General features: G+C 44.3%; 1 protein-coding gene across 2 annotated transcripts in view; it reads left to right on the top strand.

The window, feature by feature from the left end:
* GABBR2 (gamma-aminobutyric acid type B receptor subunit 2) overlaps positions 1-20,887 on the top strand; it is a 2,296,575-nt gene that overhangs the window by 1,561,632 nt on the left and 714,056 nt on the right. For both annotated transcript variants that reach the window (XM_069620609.1, XM_069620608.1), the window contains exon 12: positions 3,376-3,483. In XM_069620609.1, coding sequence (XP_069476710.1) covers positions 3,376-3,483 — 108 coding nt within the window. The remainder of the gene's footprint in view (positions 1-3,375; positions 3,484-20,887) is intronic.

Here is a 20,887-nt window from a genome sequence, read left to right as displayed (position 1 = left end):
GTAGAACCACATGTATCCCTCACCCTTTAACGGTAGGTAAGCCAAAAACCAGGCCGGCGTATACAAAGAATATATATTTATTATAGAATAGGAAAATTCATATTTGTACAAAATCACAAATCACGCCACCTCACTCCATGACCCAAATGCGTTCCCTTTCCTAACAATTCCCTTTTCACACAAGTTGAAAACGCCAGTTGGTTTAGGATAACACAGATCACAGACTCTTTAACACCACAACATGTGCAGTCCAAATACTTTGCATGAGGTACACTTTCAATAACATGTAGCACCTTAAAACATGACCGGGTCATACAATTAGCAACACGCTTTACATGAAGTTTAATTTAAATAACATGCAATGCTTTCCTATTGGCAAAAGCAGTTTCACACATGCTGTGATCTGTATTCTTAATCTCCCTGCATACTTGGAAATGCTAGTAGCGTTGGAGCACAACAGACTTTTAAAAACAGAACACTTTTTATATATATAGAACACTTCTTCCTTCGCCAGAATGCAATGAAGAATCTCTCTTGTACCAAGAGACACTTTCGCACTCTCAGTAGAGAGTATGCCTTTCAATCACGGACTTCACTTTATTTCATTTGGCAAAACACTTTTCTGCCCCAGCACAAAAAACCTAGATTTTCAGTTTACATTCAGCACCCCTCTGCTTTAAGGCAGGGTCTGATGAACGGTGAACAGTTAGGAATTTCGTTTTGACAAGTACCCCTTTCCCTTTGGGGAATTTTGGGGTTGGCAATGAGAACTAGGAGTACCCAATTACTTTAACAGACTTTGGGTCTGATTCACAGAAACGTTTTAGAATAGCACAATCCCATAGGAAAACGCTCTGTGAATCAGGCCGTATATTTTTATCCACACTGGGAGCGATGTTGTTCATTTCGAATTTCAACAAAAACAAACCATGTTGGTTGGCTGTAGGGGAATTAATAACATTATGACTTGGTAAGAAAATGCTAGGGATTGACCCACACAATATTGGGAGCACTATTAAATCAAACAGAGCCCCCACAAGACTTGGTTTGGTTAGACAAGTTTACTTACATAGACTCTGTGGGTTTTGCACTATGGAAAAGTCCTCAAGGCGACTGGATACTTGGGGGAAACATCAGGACTTGGTTAGAAGCCTCTCCAAGTTCAGTCAGGAATGGCCTGCAGCATTAATCCCTTTATCTGCCTCTTGTGTAGATACCAGCCAGATTTTGGTCCTTCCCTGGTTTCCTGCAGCAATTTTGTTAGCAGTTCCAACTCAGATGATTTCAGACAGCTCTCCCTATTTCCATTGTGCATCCCCTTATGAATCCATAATCACACCCCAGATTATTAAAATTAGTATGTGCCAGCTTACTGGATCTTGATTTGGATTGGACCTCTATTGTGACTCCCAATGCAATGATTGGTTCCTGAAGTTACAGGGCATCATCCCTGTGAATTTATGACTCCACCCATCTGGGATAGCATTTTCACACATTTCAGTTTTGCAGTTAAAAAAGTACAGTGTGGCAAATGTCTCTAATTTCTAACTAAACCTACCAATATATATTTTTAAGTCTTCTCATGTCGAACTTAATGAAATGAGTCCCGTGATGACACTAAGTTGCAGGTTCAAAACTGAAATAAGGCAGTGTCACATAATTGTACATACAGTTAAGCAATTCACTAAACTACTATCTCCCCAAATCTCTACTTTGTGACATTTTCAGGGAAGTCATAATCACATTTTAGGTTGCAAAGCTTGTTCCCAAGGTCACATTTTTAGGAGAATTTTCACTAAAGATAGGTCTGTTCATAAGACTTTTAGTAATATTCGAACCAATATTCTGTGACTTATGGTTCCTGAGAAAAAGAAAAAAATATGTTTGTCCATCTAAACTTACGGCAATCTCTTAATTATACATATCATGAGTTCCATAAACAGTAAAAAATTTTCTCCACTTAGATGTACATCCAGCCATTTGTTTTTTTTTTTTGTTGACCCAGGCTGGTATAAATCCTTTAACATTCTTTCTCCCGGGGCTGATGCCCATTTGCGTCCTTATCTTTGAGAGTAGATAGGCAAGGTCCACCTCCATGCTCATGGGAAATCCCTTGAGGACAGGTCCACTATCATTATCTCCGAGTAGAGACCAGATTTTGAATCTTATTTTCAAGGATTATTCAGAGTTCCACCCCATAAGGGCTGCCTTTATTTAGACAGTTGTTTGGCACCTCAATCCCATACATTCCTTCCTGGTCACTGATGTGGCTTCAAGTTAGATTGACTTTCAGATCCAAAGCTCAGCAGAGCTTATAGTCTTGCCTCTGATGGAGGAAAGGTAATCCAGTCTGGGTCTTCAAATCTCATGAGAAATGTCATTTTGGGCTAGCACAGCTTTTCTTAATGCACAGAAAACTAATGTTTTTAAAAGTTGTAGTTCCATTTAAACACGTGGCCTTCTTTAATATTTGGCCTCAAGTCATATATAGATTTCACCTGCATCATGTCATCAATGTTCATCTATACATTCTGATATATATTCATATTACTCTGGCAACAGAGATTCGTTTTCCATGTGATCATTGTTCTAAGCTGCAAAATGCCCACCTTTCCATGCTAAATGTTTCTGCTTTTGCAAAGTTACCTTTTTCAATGCATGCCTTTACATTTACTTCTGCAGTGTAGTTTCATTTTCCATGTTCCTGGTTTAAGGCTGCAGAAGGCACACATTTCTATGGTCTCTGCATTGTATCCGCTTTTTCGTGTTTTTCGGTCTGAAAATGTACTGCTGACCTTTTCTCTGTCAATCCCCAATGTATTCAATGGTCTGCACTTTTAAGCCTCAGTCAGCCAAATGCAACTTCCTTTTGTCTTGGGGCTAAAACTACCCCACTCAGGCCCCTAGATAGATGTGCAAAAGCTTAACCTGAGGGCAGAACCAGCAACTACTTAAAAGAGAATGGTTGGAACTGGCATTGACATGCAAACCGCCTCAAATGGATAACAAAGATGAACACTTGTTCGGGTCATCTCTCCCCGATTTCAGTTGGATTCTATGTTCTCTCGAAAACCACTATTTGTGATTCCATTACTCATTACGTGGTTCTCCAGATGTTTTTCACTTCAACCCCCATAATCTCTAGACAGCATAGTCAGTGTTGAAGCATCATAGGTGCTGTTGTGCAATTAAGCTGGAGGACACTCTTTGAGTAACCATGGTCTCTCAGAAAGAACTGTTCGTAAACATGTTGACATTAAATCAAGCAGGTTTCAAATAAATATTTATGTATCACCCATGCACGTTCCCCAATAAGATAAAGAATGAAATGACAAGTCTAAAACAAAATAACCTTTGCATGCTGCTTCATTTTAGGTTCGAACATGGATCCTAACAGTCGGCTACACGACGGCATTTGGTGCAATGTTTGCAAAGACGTGGAGGGTTCATGCAATTTTCAAAAATGTGAAGATGAAGAAAAAGGTGAGCAGATTATTATATCTTTCCATGATCCATCCTGTGTGGGGGTAAATAAAGGGCATTTTGGTTGCATTACCTGTAAAAACATTGACCTTCTGAATCAGAACTATGATATGGAGATGATGGAGCTGCTAGTTTGACAAGAGGCATTTTCCTGATGCTGTGTTTTCCTCTCCAGACCAAGAAGATCTGGACAAGGCAACACGGCACAATTCTGAAAATAGTTTCTTCTCTTGAGTATCCACCCAGGTGTTGCTGTCAGACATCACAAGATTTCTTTGAACAGTGATTTAGGCAGCAGACCACAGCAAGGATTAAGGAGGAGATGCGGTTTGTGGTGTAGGGGCTAGTTAAGTGATTGCCGAATGCTGTACTTTTCATGTGTTCATGCTGCAATGCAAGTCTCCTTTCTCTGCCAGTCTCTCTGTGAAAAATCTTCTGATCCGGAGGGAGGAGCGTGGTGACGATGGTGTCCTACTGAGCCGAGGAACACCACTCTTTCAAAATTAGGTTTTCAGACTTATTCTTTTCATAATTAGTTGTGAACTTCCGAAATGTTGTTAGTGGCCAGGTTGCCATTACCCAAGTCTGTTTCGAGTACGATGAGGTTGGGGTGTTCCGTAGATCTTTCTGGCTTGGCTGTACACCCATTTGCTGGATCGATGATGGAGAAGTTTCACAGTAGTAGTGTAGCACCTTGCTCAACAGGGTCCTTTATGGTCACAGTAATCCATGAGCTTTGGTGCTTGACATCATGCTATAAAGTGGTATGTGTCTAGGGTGGCACCGTTTTCTTGTTTGTTTGTTGTGTCATTTTTACAGGTCAGTGAAAATCCTGACTTGAAATACATCAGGACGGACGGGTTTGTTGGGCCATGTAGGCTGTCACTGGCTTGATAAACCATTCTTCCTGTGGTTTGGTCAGTGAAATTAACTATTGTCCTCTAAACATTTGGTGGGCTCAGAACGTGACTGCCAGTGGCTTAAGGTCTGGTATGTACCCATCTTGGGAAAATAGCTTTCTCATAGTCAATATATATTTGATGTTAGGTTGCATAAGAAGCAGCCAAACCTTCCAAGGGGTTTATTGCAGGTCTGACTCGCGATGGTACCCAGAAAAGGGACTTGTTCATGGCCAAAATATCTCGATTTAGAAAGGAACATTGAGCAGCCAATCAGCTGTTACGGAACGCTGACCTAAAGGTTGTAATTCATGCTGGCTGCTGCATGCCCAGACTTTGCTGTTTGGCCCTGCATCCAGGCACCAATTCTCCTTTGCCGCTCCCTCCTCTGCTGCACGGCCTCCCCCAGCATCTTCCTACCATTTTCTCTTCCATGACACATTTCCCTACTTCCCCCCGCTCAGTTCCCCGGCCCCTTCCGTCACTCTGGCTCCCCTCAGAGTGGTCCCTCGCAATGGAAGTGTTCCTGCATTTCATTTCCAAGGGGTTCTTTTTTTCTTACATCATGTACTGACACTGATAGAAAAACACATGGCCATCGCCTCGGGGGTTTGTACCAGGGTGCTAAAAGCAATATTATCAACCTCCTAGGGCCATTAACATATGGCAATGGCCCATGGCCCTTGTTAAAGAATTTGCTTCACTTGGGCCTATAAGCGTGGGCAGCAGGCTGCTGGCACCCAGAATGCAGCATTATTGCTTAAGTATGGCTGCTGTGAGTTGAGGTTTGGGAAAAGGAGCGCCAGCTTTCGCACCTAAGTGTTGGTGAGGCCTGTAAAGAAGGAACTCGTTTTTCCTTACATTTCTTTGTCACTTGCCCATAACACGTCTGCTGTACACACAGTGGACAACGACTGAGTTAAACAGAAATAAACCAGCCAATCCAGTGCTAAGTCTTCGTTTTAAACACGATTGTGTAGACTGTGTTAATATAAATGACAAAGGAGTTTAAGGATGATAAAGCATATATTTAATATACGTTCGTGAGGTCTCTTTCTTCTTTCTTGCACTCTCATCCAACTCCAGCGTGCCTATTTGGCAGCTATCCTTTTTGTGTGAGTCAAATTTAAACACGTTTATGTTGCGTCTCTCTCGATCCATGTTCTTTCACAGAACCTGCCTGTCTCTTTTTTCCCAATTACAATCAAATGCTAATCCCAATGGGTCTGATTTACCATAACTGTCTGGAAGATCTCTTACATGGCCCTGCAGCAAATCTCTGTGAAATTGAGCATCTCCTCTGTGCTCCAGGCAACTCCATCTTTGCTCTAGTCTTTGGCTTTGTGGACCATATATATTGTGGCACAAGCACTTTTCAGATGCCGAGGTGCTCCCCTGATTTGGTCCAGTGTAAATCTTTGTCAATCAGGCCCAAAATGTCCTCTCTTGAGTTGCCTTCTGACATATACACCTGGGCTGCCTTTCTGGCAAATTACTATTTTTCATTTGCAAATTAAATGCATCTGTTTTTATTATGTCTCCTGTGACATGTTCCTTATACAACCCCATGCTGCATATCTAGATTATTTCAATTTTTCCAGAAATGATGTTCAGTTTGTTTTCTTTATCTCTATTGTTCATGGCATGTTCATGAGAACAACCCATGTTTGCCTTTTTGGCAAACTAAATGCCAATTTATGTTAATTAAATCCTACCAGTGTTACACTCTGCCTCTCTTGAGCAATGCCCCCTTCTACAACCCTGGACTGACTACCTGGCAAATGAACATTTCTGTTTAGAGGAATTAAATAAAATCATTTTCCAGATGACTCAATGGGCCTTATTTAGGGGGTGGTGGATGGTAAAATCCACTGGTTTCCACTGGCAGATGTACCCATGTTTTAAGTTTCCACTGTACCGGCTTCAACACCGGGAATCCGCCAGCCAAAACCTGGCATATAGTCTGCCAGTGCCAATTGCCATTTGATGTTTTTATTGATTTATCTTAAGTCTAACTGATTTTTATGTAATTTTAATGGTGAAAGCCGAATACGCTTTGCTTGATTCACTGATGCATTGGGAATGGTACATTTTATGGCAGGTTTCTGGCAACAGATTACAGGTGTAAAGCCATTTCCGCTGACAGAACAATGGCAAACTTTTACCGTTAGGGACATGCCAAATCAGGCCCAATGATCTCGCAAAATTCTGCTCGTACATTTTGGTCATAAGATTGTGTGCTCTGGAAACATACACATCCTATCAAAAATGCGATGTTAAATATCTCAGGTTATTTTATTTGAAAATGTGTCTCTACAGAACCTCTTTTTCTGTTCTCAATGCAAATGATCCATATATTAACGCCCTGCAGTAAAGTCCCCACAATATGCCCACATTAGCTCCCCTGAAAAACACTGATACCTGCCTCCTCGCCCCACTCAGACGAGAATGAGAGGGAAGGCCATAGGGCAAGGCAGACATGGAGATGACGTGATAGTTTATTTATATAGCGCCTATACACAATGTGTTTCAAAGCGCTTCAAAACATGGGAAAATACAATGGCATTCTTACAGGCCATGAACAGTAAGGATGTGAAATGAACTATCGTACTCGGCCTGACGACATTTCAGATAGTGCAAGAGCTAAGACATAGATAAGGAAGGGATGGGGAGAGTGGGAAGGAAATGGAAACAGACAGGCGACTACCGTACTAGGCCTGACGACATTTCTGGTAGAGCTGGAGATTAACAAAAGATGAGGGAGAGAGGTGCAGAAAGGGAGTGGAGGAACAAAACAAGCGACTATCGTACTAGGCCTGATGACATTTCAGATATTGCTGTGGGGGGGGACAAGTAAGGAGAAGGGGAGGAGACAGACGAGGTTGCTATTGTAGAGGAGGAGCCTAGTACCCCCACTCCAACTGCCCCACCTACATTACCTGAAATGTATGAACCAAAGTATGTGACGTATACTGAACAGTTAAACCAGTAAAGACAAGAGTGTGGACTCTGTGCAGTACCCATAGGAATACCTATAGCTAAGAGAATATGGGAGGTAAGGTACCCATTGAGGAAACCATACTTGCATACAAAACAATATGATGGCCATTTGAACGAGATTCCTGAAGAAACAGAGAAACTAAAAGGCAAAGATGAATGGTGACATCATACAAAATCGAAATGAAGAGATATACAGACCAGAAGATGCAGACGATTTATAAACCATCAAGAAAGTATCAAGGATAAGTGACATCTTGGGATTAAGGTGAAGAAACTTATGCCACAGATCTGATGAAGATACTTAGTTTAAACGTGTACAGATGTAATGAAACACAAGCAGCAAAGCAATCATGAAGCTAGCTACATACTTTTGAATAGTTAGACCGCAGCAAGCGCCAAAATATACATATATAGATACAAATGGACAAGTAAAGGATGAATGTTTCCACTACGCATATAAGCAGTACTGAACAAAGCAACAAGGTCCCTGTTTCAGTGTCGCAATTAAGAAAAGCAATTGAATTAAACAGAATTAAAGTTCAGCTAAGGAGTTGACTGAGCCAAGAAAACCAAGGTCTTATCAAACTGTAATTGGCTCACATTGGATACAATTAATGTGAAAGAACAGAAGCTCCTGTTCAGAGAGGTCAAGGAAAAACAAAAGACGTCAGAGGACTATTGGAGAATTAAATCAAATGCACGAAAAAATCGATTTCATGGTATCCAGTGAAGTGGTAAAGGGAAGTTGGATGGGCAAGATGGTCACATCTATGCACAGAGGCCGGCTCGTGCCCACACTCCCTAAAAATTCTGAGAACACAGTACAGACTCAGGGCCAAACTTCAAACACTAATTGACGCTGGACCATTGATGTGATGATGGATGATATGCTAATTGGTGGGAAGCTGGTGCTAAAACGAGCTCACCCACACCTGGTTGTTCAGTCTGCATGCTGCTAGACATAGGTGGAAAAGTACTGAAGGGGGTTAGGAGCTAATCAATTGTAGGGGACCACGTAGTTTGGGGTCCTATAGCTTGTGTAGGCAATGGGACGTTGTACATTTAGTGACGTTCATAGTGGCCATTTTAAGGGGTGGGCTTAGTTGCCCCACGTGATGTTAATTATCCTACCACCTTCTTTCGTTACTCCATACAGATATAGAGCTTATACTTAGAACTTCACTGATACCCAATCAAACCCTCTGTTAGGTTTTTGTAGTTTGCCACGTAGGATGATGTTGGTAATGACGCAGGTCAAAACGTCAATGATGACCAATTGTGGGTATAAAAGCACAGTTTTTTCATGATGTAAGTAGAGTCAGAGCATCGAGTGATTGCTGATGTTCGTTGTACTCCCTGTTTTAGATACTTGACATTAAAACAGACACACTTTGCCAAACTATTTGTGTCATCTTGATTATTGATGTATGAATAAAATCTGCATACCCATCCATCTCCATTGCTACTCATCTTAAAGGGCTGTCTGAGAGAACACCCAGCTCACTATCATACTAGGTCCTGGGACAATTCCGATAGAGTAAGTGCATAGAAGAAAGTAAGGGGAGGAGGGGAGGAGATAGGGAAAGGGAGAAGAGGAGAGAACTGAGTGAAAGCAGTCAAAAAGAGTGGAGAAGCAAGAGGGGAGAGGGAATACAATTGCAGAAGTCAGTAGTAACACATAATGTTGCAAGCCTGGATACAAGATGAAGATGGGAACAGCATGATTCAGGACCACAATGAGAAAGGGCGATGCACCGTGAATCAATGAAGTCCATAAAAATCCAGCATTTGCCACAAGACGGTGATGGTGAAACCAGAATGTATGACGACAGACTCCTCAGACGTAGGAGAGGGGCAGGGGGAGCAGGGTAGAAGAACTAAGCAAAACAGGCAACAGCTGGGTGCGGAAGGGGGGGCACAAGGGAACATCACGGATGGATGGGGCGGGGACAGTGAAGGATGACTGGTAGACACCACGTTTCATCAAGTGAAATGTATGAGATAACTATTCCCTATACAGATCTTTAAAGGGCATCCAAACACTCTCATACTTCTCCCACTCGACAGAGGAGCTTTCCTCCAGCGATGCCAGCCTGAGGAGGTCACAGTGCCACATTTCTCTCTGGCCTGGTTTGCAACTTCAAGAGCCTGAGTGTTATTCACTTTTCACAGGTTATAGCTTGCAGGGTACAAACTGTCTCGCCTACTTCCATTTCTTAAGGTGCCCCTGATGCACCCCCAATTGCACCCAGAGGATCCAGGTGCAGCCTAGACCCTAGTACAAGTACAACTCTATCCGTCGAGAAGTTTTTTCTTTTTTTAAAAAAATATTTGTATTGGTTTCCACAGCAAACAACATACAGTGCACCCTAACATGGTGCAAAAACCCAAACAGTCCCTAATGCCCCATTATGCCCCCCCTCTTTCCCCCAGAGCCTCCCAATCTACAACCACAGGCTATTACTTTATCGCTGTGGCACTTCCTTCTCCATCCTGGGGACTGTCTGATTCGGGTTCTCCAGGCTCCGAGCCCGACAGGGAAGCAACCAATTGTAGCCGGCCATCAGCGTACCCGCCTCCTCCTCCCCCACTCTACACACTGCTTCCCTCCAAGCCGCTGTTTCGGCGTCTGCCCATTTCAGGAGGTCCCTCCACCAAGCTTCTTCATTTGGTTTCCTTTGTTTTCCCACCCATGGCTATCCTGCGCTTTGCTAAGATGTAAGCCAAGTCTTTGAGCTTACTGACATGCTTACGTTTACGTGGTCTAGGGAAGCCCCCCACCATACTTGCCCACAAGGAGTCTACTTTTAATCTGATCACTTTGCTAGCCAACCGGTCTGCAATTTCTCCCCAATATCTTGTTATTTCAGGGCCAGCCCAGAACATGTGTACCATCCCGACATTCTCCTCCCTGTATTTTGGGCAGTACTGTGTAGCTGCATTCGGGAACTTGGCGATTTTCTTAGGGGTCATATACGCCCTGTGGGTAATATATAACTGAATCTGCAGTAATCTGACATTCCTCGACACTTTCTTATGGTATCTCTGCATCCTCACCCATAGTCCATCATCTATGGTCTCCCCACTTTCCTCTTCCCAGTCCCTTCTCATCTGAACTACCTCTTTACCAACCTTAGACATCATTATTGCGTAAATTCTGGAGACCTCATGGCCTCCGTATGACACTGCTTGAAGCGTTTCTATTGCAGCGGCTGGCTGCTGGGCTAATTCTATCTCTGACCATGTCTTCTCAACTAGCCTCATCAGCCTAGCGTATGTGATATACTGCCCACTATGTAAGCCTGTGTCATCCCTTAACACTCCAAACTCCATCCTCCCCCCCCAACACATCTCCTATGGTTGTCACTGCTACCTTTCCCAGTGTTCTCTGATAGTCTTCCTCAATTGTTCGTCCACACCTTTCAGAGTCACCAAAGGGACCTGCGGAGAGCACGGTAACGGGTTCCCCATCATTATGCAGGCTATGTGCCAGATCTTCCTACCCAGGACCAGCAATGCCGATCTCTTCCCCTTCGGGGGGTCGGACGCCCACATCCACTCATTTAGGAAATAAGGTGCACATTCCGCCCTCAATAATCTGGACTCTGGTGTGGTGTCCTCGGATAGCCATCTTACTACATATTGAAGTTGGCCGACTAGGTAGTACACCTCAAAGTTAGGCACTCTGATCCCTGCACGATCATATGAGTTTCCATAGGCTACCCTATTTATAGAGTTGTGCCAAATGAACCCCCTGCATATACTTTGTAACTTGGAAAAAAAAGTTTATGTATAGATATGGGACGTTTGTGAAGTTTTGCAGCAGCCTGGGTAATGCTATCATCTTGAGCAGTTGCGCCCTCCCCATAATGGTCAAGGGCAGCCATGTCCAAAATGCTATGCCCCGTTCAAGCCTCTTAACTGCCTCCTCCGTATTGTTCTTATGCTCGTCTTTGACCTTATGATATACATCGACCCCCAAATATCGAAAGGTGTCTACCGCCCATCCAATCTGTAACACTGGTAACTCACATTGAGGCACTCCCACATATCTGCCTAGGGGAAACACAGTGAATTTCTGAGGGTTGGCTGTTGTGCCCGATAGAATCGCATATCGCTCTAAGACCTCCAAGATATACTGCAAATTCTCTTTGGGATATTGTAGGTACAACAGCATGTCATCCGCGTACAACAAAATCAAGGGCTGCCCTCCTTTCGTTTTAATGCCTACTTCCCCATATTGGTACCTAAGGTACGCTGCTAAAGGCTCCAGCGCTATGATAAATAGCATCGGGGACCAGGGGCATCCCTGTCTGGTTCCTCTGCCCAGTGTCCACCAGTCTGAAATGACCGATCCTGTCTGAACCCTTGAGGTCAGTTCACTATACAATAATATGTAGCAGGGTGTTGATCATCGGCTTCAGTCTGTTTGCCATCACTAGGTAAGGATCTTGCTATCCTGATTTAACATCGATAGCGGTCTATAGGATCCACAATCAGTACCCATTTTGCCTGGTTTGAGGAGCGGGACGATGACCGCTTCCCTAAGGGTCTCCAGTAGCCTACCTTTATCAAACTCTTCGTTCATCATGGCCAACAATGGTGGGAGCAGGTCTACCATATATGTTTTATAAAATTCGCTTGGGAGCCCATCTGCCCCTGGAGCCTTATTAGTGGTAGGATTCGGATGACATTTTCCAATTCTTCCATCGTGAGTGGTGTATCTAGCCTTTCTCTATCTATTTCACTCAGTCTGGGCAGAATAATCTCCTCTAATGTTTCTCCTACGTCAATCTCTTCCTCTTCGATCTTTTCTGAGTACAGACTTCATGGAAGCACTCGTTCACCCCTTCTTCGGTGTCCTTTACTGTGCCATCTTGCCTGTGTATTTCTCGAACCACCTGTTCTGGGGCCTCACTTTTGCACAACGAAGCCAGCAGCCTCCCCGGTTTATCCCCTTCTGCGTGCTGTCTTTCAATGTGCCTCTTGTAGCTTAGGTTGCTCAGCCTCTCCCAGTGGGCCCTGCATTTTTCTGTTAGCTGCCGTATAGCCTCACTCTTCCCTAGGGAAGCCGCCCCCTCCTGCATTTTGTCCTCAATCTCCCTTTCTGTACTGTGACCTTGAGATCGCTTCCCCTCTCATTAACACCTTAAACGCTTCTCGTAGCGTCCCGGCTGACTGGACACTAAAAGTGTTTCATTTGAAATATTCCTGTATGGCCTTCCTTAAGTCTTCTCTAAATATGGTATCTTAAAGCACTGCTCTAAGCTTCCATGTCGGTATCTTTGGTCTGGGCGGTGAAATCTGCCACGTTACGACCAAAGGCGCATGGTCCGATAGGACTGCTGCCTTGTACTCTGCATTTTTTATGTCCTCCAACAAGGAACCAGCCACAAATATATAATCCAGCCTAGTGTGCAAGTCATGTGGGGCCGAATAATGTAAGTACCCTATGTGTTGTGGGTGAAGCCTTCTCCATACCTCAGTCAGCTGGAAATCATGTGCAAGTGTAGCTAAGGCCTTCGCCGCTGGGTTCGGCCTGGTTATCTTATTATCAGATCTGTCTAGCCTGGGATCTAGTGTGCCATTAAAGTCTCCTCCCATTATAACCAGTCCATCCATGTATAGGCTGATCTTGCCGTACAGATTTCTATAATACAGTGCAGTATCATTATTCGGGGCATAAACATTAATAATATTGACCTCTTTGTTACCCACCAGCCCCTTCAACAGTACTATTCTGCCGTCTGCCTCTACCTCCCGTTGTAACAATTTGAAAGGGACGTGGGGTTCTATCCATGTGAGGACCCCTTTAGCATGTACAGAGTACGTGGCTCCCACCGCGGTCCCCTTCCATTTTTTCTTTATCACATCTAGTTTCTCCTTAGTCAGGTGAATTTCCTGTAACATTGCTATATCTATTTTTTGCTGCTTCAAGCACATCATGATTTTATTCCGTTTGATATAGCTATTCAACCCCTGTACATTCCAGGACACAACTCGTAGGTCTCCATTTTAGCCATACCCCATTCCGCCCACCTTATCCTTCATCTTCCTACTGTTTCAACTGAGTTGAGTTTGTAGACTCTTCTGTGTGTAGATATAAGCTCGGTCCCCTACTAACATTATCACACTCAACTCCCCAACTCCCTTCCCACCCACTACCGAACCCGACCCAAACTTCATCTCCCCTACTACTCCCCCCCCAACCCCAACTCATGCCAAGCTCCATCCCTGGATCTGAGGTGACCCCGTATCTAGCCCTTTCATGGCTGTTGCCAGTACTCAGAACACAGCAGGGGCGTACCACCTTACTGGTGATTCAACTTCTCTGACTACTGGGGGTAAGTCTCGCTACTCCTGTATCTCCCGAATTAATGCTATAGTATGCCATGCACTCCCAACCCAGCCTGACGTTGCTCACATATATTCCAATCCAACAAGTTCACATTATGAGTCTGCTAGATTGTCAGTCTATACACCCCGCTGACTCACACCGTGCACTCCCTCTAGTCAGCACTGCTACATTTACATCTAACATCGCAATCAGTAATGTGGCGCTGGTTCACTTATCCTGTCCACCTTGTTCTGGTCCATCCACATCTTCTGGGCAGCCTTGTGCATCTAACCAACTTGTCGCCTCCTCCGGTGCTTCAAAGAAGAGTGCATTTCCCTTGTGTAGGATTTTGAGCTTTGCAGGATGCAGGAGCATGTACTTAAAGCCAGCTGCTCTCAGTCTTCTTTTCACTGCCACATAGCTGAAACGTTGCCTTTGCACCAGCATGGTGTAATCCGGGTACACAGTGAGAGTCGCCGATGCTCGATGTATTGTTCTGCCCTTACGGAAATATTCCAGGATCTTTTCCCTATCCCTGTAGTTTAGTATCTTGGCGATAACTGCCCGGGGAGGAGCTCCAGGTGGAGGCCTTCTTGTCTGGGCTCTATGCGCACTTTCGACTGCAAATCCTTGGGAGAGCTTGCCGGCCCCTATTTCCTGGATCAGCATGTTTTACACGTAATCTGTCGGGTCCAAGCCCTCTTCCCCTTCAGGCAGCCCCACCACGCGGATATTGTTGCATCTTGCCCTCCCTTCTGCCTCCTCCGCTCGGTTTTCCAAGTGGTGCACCTGTTGTTTCAATATGTGAACATCCTTGGCGTTGGCGGTGCTAACATCTGTATTAGTTTTCACTGCGCTTTCTAGGCCACTCGTGCGATCCGCCAGTGCTCTCACATCCTGTCGCAGGAGGTTGACAGCCACTCCCACCGCACCAATCTTGAGTTCAAGTGCTGCTTTCAGGTCCGCTATGGCTGTGTCCAACTTGGTCCCCCATGAGGATTTCAGCTCTGTTATGGCGTCCATGATTAGTTGATCGTTCCGCGGCGAGACCGTCGTTTCCTGCGTGTCCTTTCTCGTCTGTGTGGGCATGTTCAGGGAGTGCGATGCTTTAGTGAATATGTCCATCGTTGGCTGTTTTCCTTTATCCTTGCCACTCTTGAGCTCCATTGTTCTCGTCGTCCGCCAGCTATGTTTGTCTACTACTCCAAATCACTTGGCTCTATTGCAGTATAGTGCAGTATAGGTTCTTGGGCTGGGCATCTGCCCCTTTGCAGCGAATGTCCAGGACTTTCAGATGGTACCATCTCTCGCATGCTTTTCTCTTTCAGTGGGTCAAACCTCCTTGAGTAAGGTCCCCGCCTCACTTTTTCGCTAGCTTACTGGACCTTGTGCGGTCACTGCTTCTCCAGTGGGGGTCTTCAGTCCCTCCTCAATCCAATTCCGGTCCTTTATTTCGCTGGAGCCTTGGGTCGTGTATGGTTTTGGGCACCCACTAATTGTGATCCAGTTTAGGCCTAGTAGGGTGTAGCATAGCCCTTTATTGGTGTCCTTAATGTTGGCGTAGTTTGCCTGCAAATCTTGTGGCCTTGTGCGCCCAAGTCCCACCTAGTGGCTTGTGTTTGTGTCCCAGTACACGACCCCCTTCCACTACGGGACACACTTGCTCTCGTGTCTTTCATGTACCTTATCGGGTGAAGTGCCTTTGTCCGCTCTGCCTGGTCCACTGGTATAAAGATACTTCAGTGTCTCAAGTCGGCCTGCCTCTACCTGCACGTATCACGCCGCATTTGCCTCCCCGTGTGATCCGTGCTACCATCTCTTGCACGGGAGCTTGCGGTTGCTCTCTTTGTGCTAAACATCAGTGGCTACAGGACCATTCAATCCCGTGTGAGCCCTTCCATCGCGGCAGCCATCCACTTCCAGCACCGGCCATCCATGTTAGCACAGCTCATGTTCACTGCAGCCCCCGGAGCTCATATATAGTGTTTTTCCCTTTTCCCCATTGGGGTTCCCGGTCCACCTCCAGTCCAGCTCCCGATCCTTTGTTCCTCAGTAGCTGGGTGCCATCTTGGTTTCGCTCTATGTCGTTAGATGAACTATTATCTGTGTGCCCGCACGGTTTAGCTGGGGGCTCCTATAAATGTGTCAACCCGTTTTGTGTGTCTCCTGTTGTGGGGGTGTCAGCGGCTCTCGTTCTCTCCTGCCAGCGCCCCCGTACACCTCTTCTCCCTCGCTCGGGCCGTGTAGCTCTGTGTGTTCATAGATACCCCAGTTCGGTACAATGTATCGTCTTTTGCTACCTCAAGCTCATTATCTCCGGCATTCACAATGTTGCCAGCGACAGTCTTGTACCAGCCAGTATTCCGCCTCTCGGGACCCCTAGAACCATCACGCTGTACATTCTCCTACAACAGCTCTGCCGCGGCTACGTACTCCATCGTTCTTATGGTCAGTGCCATCTTCGCTGTCCAGGTACGCTGGCCACCCATCTCTGGTCGTGCAGTGGTCTGCCCAGGAAGCTTGTGTAACCTCGATCTCTGCTCTAAGCGCGCATTATCTCCTCATATGCCCTTGGAATCAAGGCAAACTCTTTTAGCTGCTGCTTCTATATCTTGTTTTGCGAGGATCTCTGATGGATCACGTGAGTCCCGGGATTCCGCGACCTACTCCATGGCTTAACAAGACACGGCCGTTTCCTTCCAGAAGTTGACCACTTTTCTGAATGATCCAAACATACGCAACAGGGGCACATTGTTGGACCTGCAAGGCCAGCCAAGATCATTGTCTTGGATCCCAGCCACAACCATTTGGCTGGAGTCAACTAGCACTCAAAGATGGTCTCCTGCTGCACTGACTGGATTTTAGGATGACGGTGCAATCCCTGCATATTCATCAAGCTTTGTTTCCACTGTTCCTTGGTGATTCCAATGCCCATTTCTGCTTCTCATTTCTGCTTGTGTGAAGACACATCCTCCCCCATTTGTGAAGAGAACTGGCTGCAAACATTATTTACAGGATATGAGATGAGAGAAGCAGGGCTCTGCTGCTAAGAGAGAATTTCACTTACTATGTGCGCAAGCCTGTTTGAAAGGATAGGACAACTAAGGAAGCAGGCAGGAAAGGCACAGAGCAGCCTTCATAAAAGTGCATGTGAGAAGGTGAAAAATGTCCATTTTCATTGTTTGTAGTATTATGTTTGACCAATTGTAGAGCACACCTCACAGGTCTGATGTGACGGTTGTTGCTTTAATGATAGGCGTGATTGGCAAACTCAGTGGTGCTTACTTGTACACTGTTCCGGCCATGCCACAATTTGAATCCATGTTGAGCAGGTTCTACAGGGATCTCCACAGCCAGTGCCTAACCAAACTTAGCTAGTTTGTTGGTCAAGGAGGCACTCATCAGGCTGCTCCTGAGACCTTGGACACATTCTCTGAAACCATGCTGGGGCTTTGATGTAGACCTTCTCCCCTACCTGACTGGTGCATTTGCATTGCAGCGGTGCACGCTGTCCTCTGTGCGCGGACCATCTTTATCTGCTTTCTTGTGTTTACCATCATGCTGCCCCTTGTTTCCAGGTGCCAGCACTGCGATCTCTGGGACGCCAAGCGCACCCGTGCCCACCTTGGACTTGTGCATGGGTGCTATTGAGAAGGGTTACCCCATGTGTCTGCCGGTTAGTGCTCATTGGCATGCCAAGCCACTATTTCTGCCTTTGTTGTTGTCATTTTTTCAGCTGTCATTTATGATCCTCATGCTGCCATTGTCTACATTCTCTTTCTGTGTATAGGCGCGTTATAAATGCCATATCATATTCTATCAGAACCCCACCGCATTCATAGTCTTCCCCTTTAATATCAGATGTTCTCCCTACCCCCTTGACTATTAATCCGGCCATGCTCATGTACGGTCCATATCACTGCCTTAACATAAGCCCAAATACCTAACAGTGATTTTCCCATTTTCTCACATCTCTCAACAACCCCTCAACTAGCTTATTTACTTTGAATTCTGCAATCTTTTTCAAGTGCTTTATAAGGTAGACCCCCAGATGTTTAACCTGAGAATCAGACCACTTATAATTCCACAAAGAAAGCTCTCCCTGTTGACAAAATGCAGAGTGGAAAAACCTCAGTTTTGTCCCAATGTATTTTATGACCTGATAACCTACCCACTACCTCGAAAACATTTTTCAACCATACACTACCTTCACCTGGATTAGACAAGACTACAGTCATAGAATCTGCATTAGACAATACCTTGATCACCTTACCCCAATCTGAACACCACAAACCCCTCAATTCTGTCTAATGTAAGCTGCTGATGGCTCCAAAGCAATGTTGAATAAAAAGGGTGACAATTGACACGCCTGTCTAGTACCCCTTGTTAGAGAGGAAAAGAGTCCAAAAGTTCACAAGTTGCCCAGATCTTTGCTGTCAACGTGGAGTGCAAACAACGTACTGCAGGAATTCCCAATTGCTTCTATGAAAAGCTTCGCAGCATCCATGAATCCGAACACAGTATCTGGAATAGCGTCCTGTTGAAGCCCCATTATATCAACCAGCGTCCTGATGTTATCAAAACCAAATCTACTCCTCATGAAACCAACTTGGAATTCATGTACCAGATCCCCCTACAGTGGCCCAATCTATTTGCTAACATTTTGGAGAACACTTTAATATCTACATTGAGCAGTGAATTTGGTTGATAATTTCCACAGTTTTTGTGATTCCTGCCCAGTTTGGGAATCAGCGTACGGCATAGAACCCCATTCTACAAAAAGGTCATTATATAGTTCACACAAAAATGGAGTTACCTGAGCCCCAAAAAAAGACTTGTAAACTCCACCGGTAAACCATCCAAACGCAGAGATTTACCAATATTTATTTGATCTATAGCTGCTGAAATCTTGAACACCTCAATCCAAGCATCTAAGACATTCCTGCTCTCAGAAGTCAAAACAGGAATCTCAATTCTTACCAAAAATTCATCTGAGTCTGATCATAAAGGAAAAATGTCCTCAGCATATAGCAATTCATGAAAGGACCTAAAGCATTCACAAATGTCTGAGTTTTTTACTACTGTAAGACCATCTGCATTTTCCCCTCCCTGAATATAGGATCTCTCGGTCATAACCTTCAATGTATCAGTTCATAGCCTACTATCACCACATTCCCAATATTTGTGTTTCACATAACAAATTCCTTTCTCAGACTGCATATCAACTTTACTACTCAAGGCATCCTTCACTTTATTCATTTTCAATTTATCATCAATATTTTTGGTCGATGCATAAGTTCATTGTAAGCATTTAAGCTCATCTTCTAACAATTTTAATTCAGCTAAGCCTGTCTTCCTAGAGTAAGATGTCTGACAAATTAATTCACCTCGTATCGCTGCCTTAATACAATCCCAAACTGTTACTATATCTGCTGAGTGCATGTTCTCTTCAAAGAAGACATCAATTAACACTCTTTTGGGTAATAGCCACCTCCACGTCCCTCGGAATACCGATTTTATGACACCATCTAACAATGTTCGAGCTCGTACCAATGAAATCTAGTCGAAGATCCATCAATGTATGGTCTGAAATTCCACGTTCCCTTATGTCTACGCAAATAGTCTTGTCAATAAGCATGTCAAAAGCCAACAAATAATAATTCCTAGAATACGAGTCATGTACAGGGGAATAGAATGAAAACTCCCTCTCAGTTGGATGAATTATTCTCCAAATATCCACCAAATCGAACCACCGGAGGAAGTGTCTAAATCCTCTACTCACTCCTACACTTGTAAATCTGCACGAAGCCGAACGATCCAGTTTATGGTCAATTACACAGTTGAAGTTGCCACCCACAATAATAATCTCTCTATGCAAACTGTGCAGCATAGAGGTTAATTAATCAAATATATACTTCCCTGCGAACACGCCCATAAACAGATCCTATAGTAATCACTTTGTGACTGTGAATAACATCAGCAGTTATTACCCGCCCTTCGTCATCCATAGCCACTCTTTCAACTGCAACATTCACACCCCTACGAAATAAGATGCATACCCGTCTTGTTTTCAAAATATGACAATTAGTAATTTTGTATATCTCGTATTAATGAGAAAGATCTTAGAACATTCAAGTAAATGGGTTTCTTGGGAAAAAAATATTCTGCCTTTGCCCTCCATATCCTTGCCATAACTGTTCTCTTTTGTGGGCAATTTAAACTTTTTACATGCCAAGTCATGAAAATCAATGGTGCCACTCCCTAATAAAATGCAGAACCTTCTTATCGACATCTGGATGCCTTTACAGTTTACTTGAGACCCCTATCCTTTAGTAACACAAGTATTAGACTGAGGAAGAAAGAAAGAAAGAAAGAAAGAAAGAAAGAAAGAAAGAAAGAAAGAAAGAAAGAAAGAAAGAAAGAAAGAAAGAAAGAAAGAAAGAAAGAAACAAAGAAAGAAACACAGAAAGAAAGAAAGAAACAAAGAAAGAAAGAAACAAACAAACAAAGAAAGAAAAAAGGAAAGAAAGAAGGAAAGAAAGAAAGAAAGAAAGAAAGAAAGAAAGAAAGAAAGAAAGAAAGAAAGAAACAAACAAAAAAGGAAAGAAAGAAACAAAGAAAGAAAGAAAGAAATGTACATTAACCATGTCATACCCATCTTAGAAAAAGTAAGGGGCAACCGCACACACCATGCACACCACACAACACACCTCACAAAATAAACAATAAAACAAGACAAAAAGAAAAACAACTAAGCATTAACTCAACAGCAACATTTTTATTAACCTATTCATACTTACTGCTATCTATCCACATGAATGTAAAACTGCCTTTTCGGGTCCAAGGTCCTAAAAGGCCTGTAACCTCAAAGTGCACCCACCGGTCACATTACAGGAAATGGGGGCGGGGCAAACGACCAGGGATGCAGCACCGCGCATCCATATTATCGTCAGATGCGCGTCCCGCACTCACACATTCTACCTCGGCTGGGTACAGCAAACCCCTTGTGTTCGCAGCACACCTCTCCCACAACATGCAGACCCCATTTACAGATTCATAGGACCTGCGTGATGTGCCTTGTGGACACTAGTGAGCACTCTGCAAGGGGCTCTCTGCTCAGCACACTCTCCTCCCAGCAGGCCTTGCGAACCAGGCTCCTTGATTCATC

Source organism: Ambystoma mexicanum, chromosome 5q (assembly GCF_040938575.1).
Source record: "Ambystoma mexicanum isolate Mex_15411 chromosome 5q, UKY_AmexF1_1, whole genome shotgun sequence".
NCBI lineage: Eukaryota > Metazoa > Chordata > Amphibia > Caudata > Ambystomatidae > Ambystoma > Ambystoma mexicanum.
The sequence above is the reverse complement of the archived record's forward strand: the minus strand, read 5'-3'. Positions and strand labels throughout refer to the sequence as shown.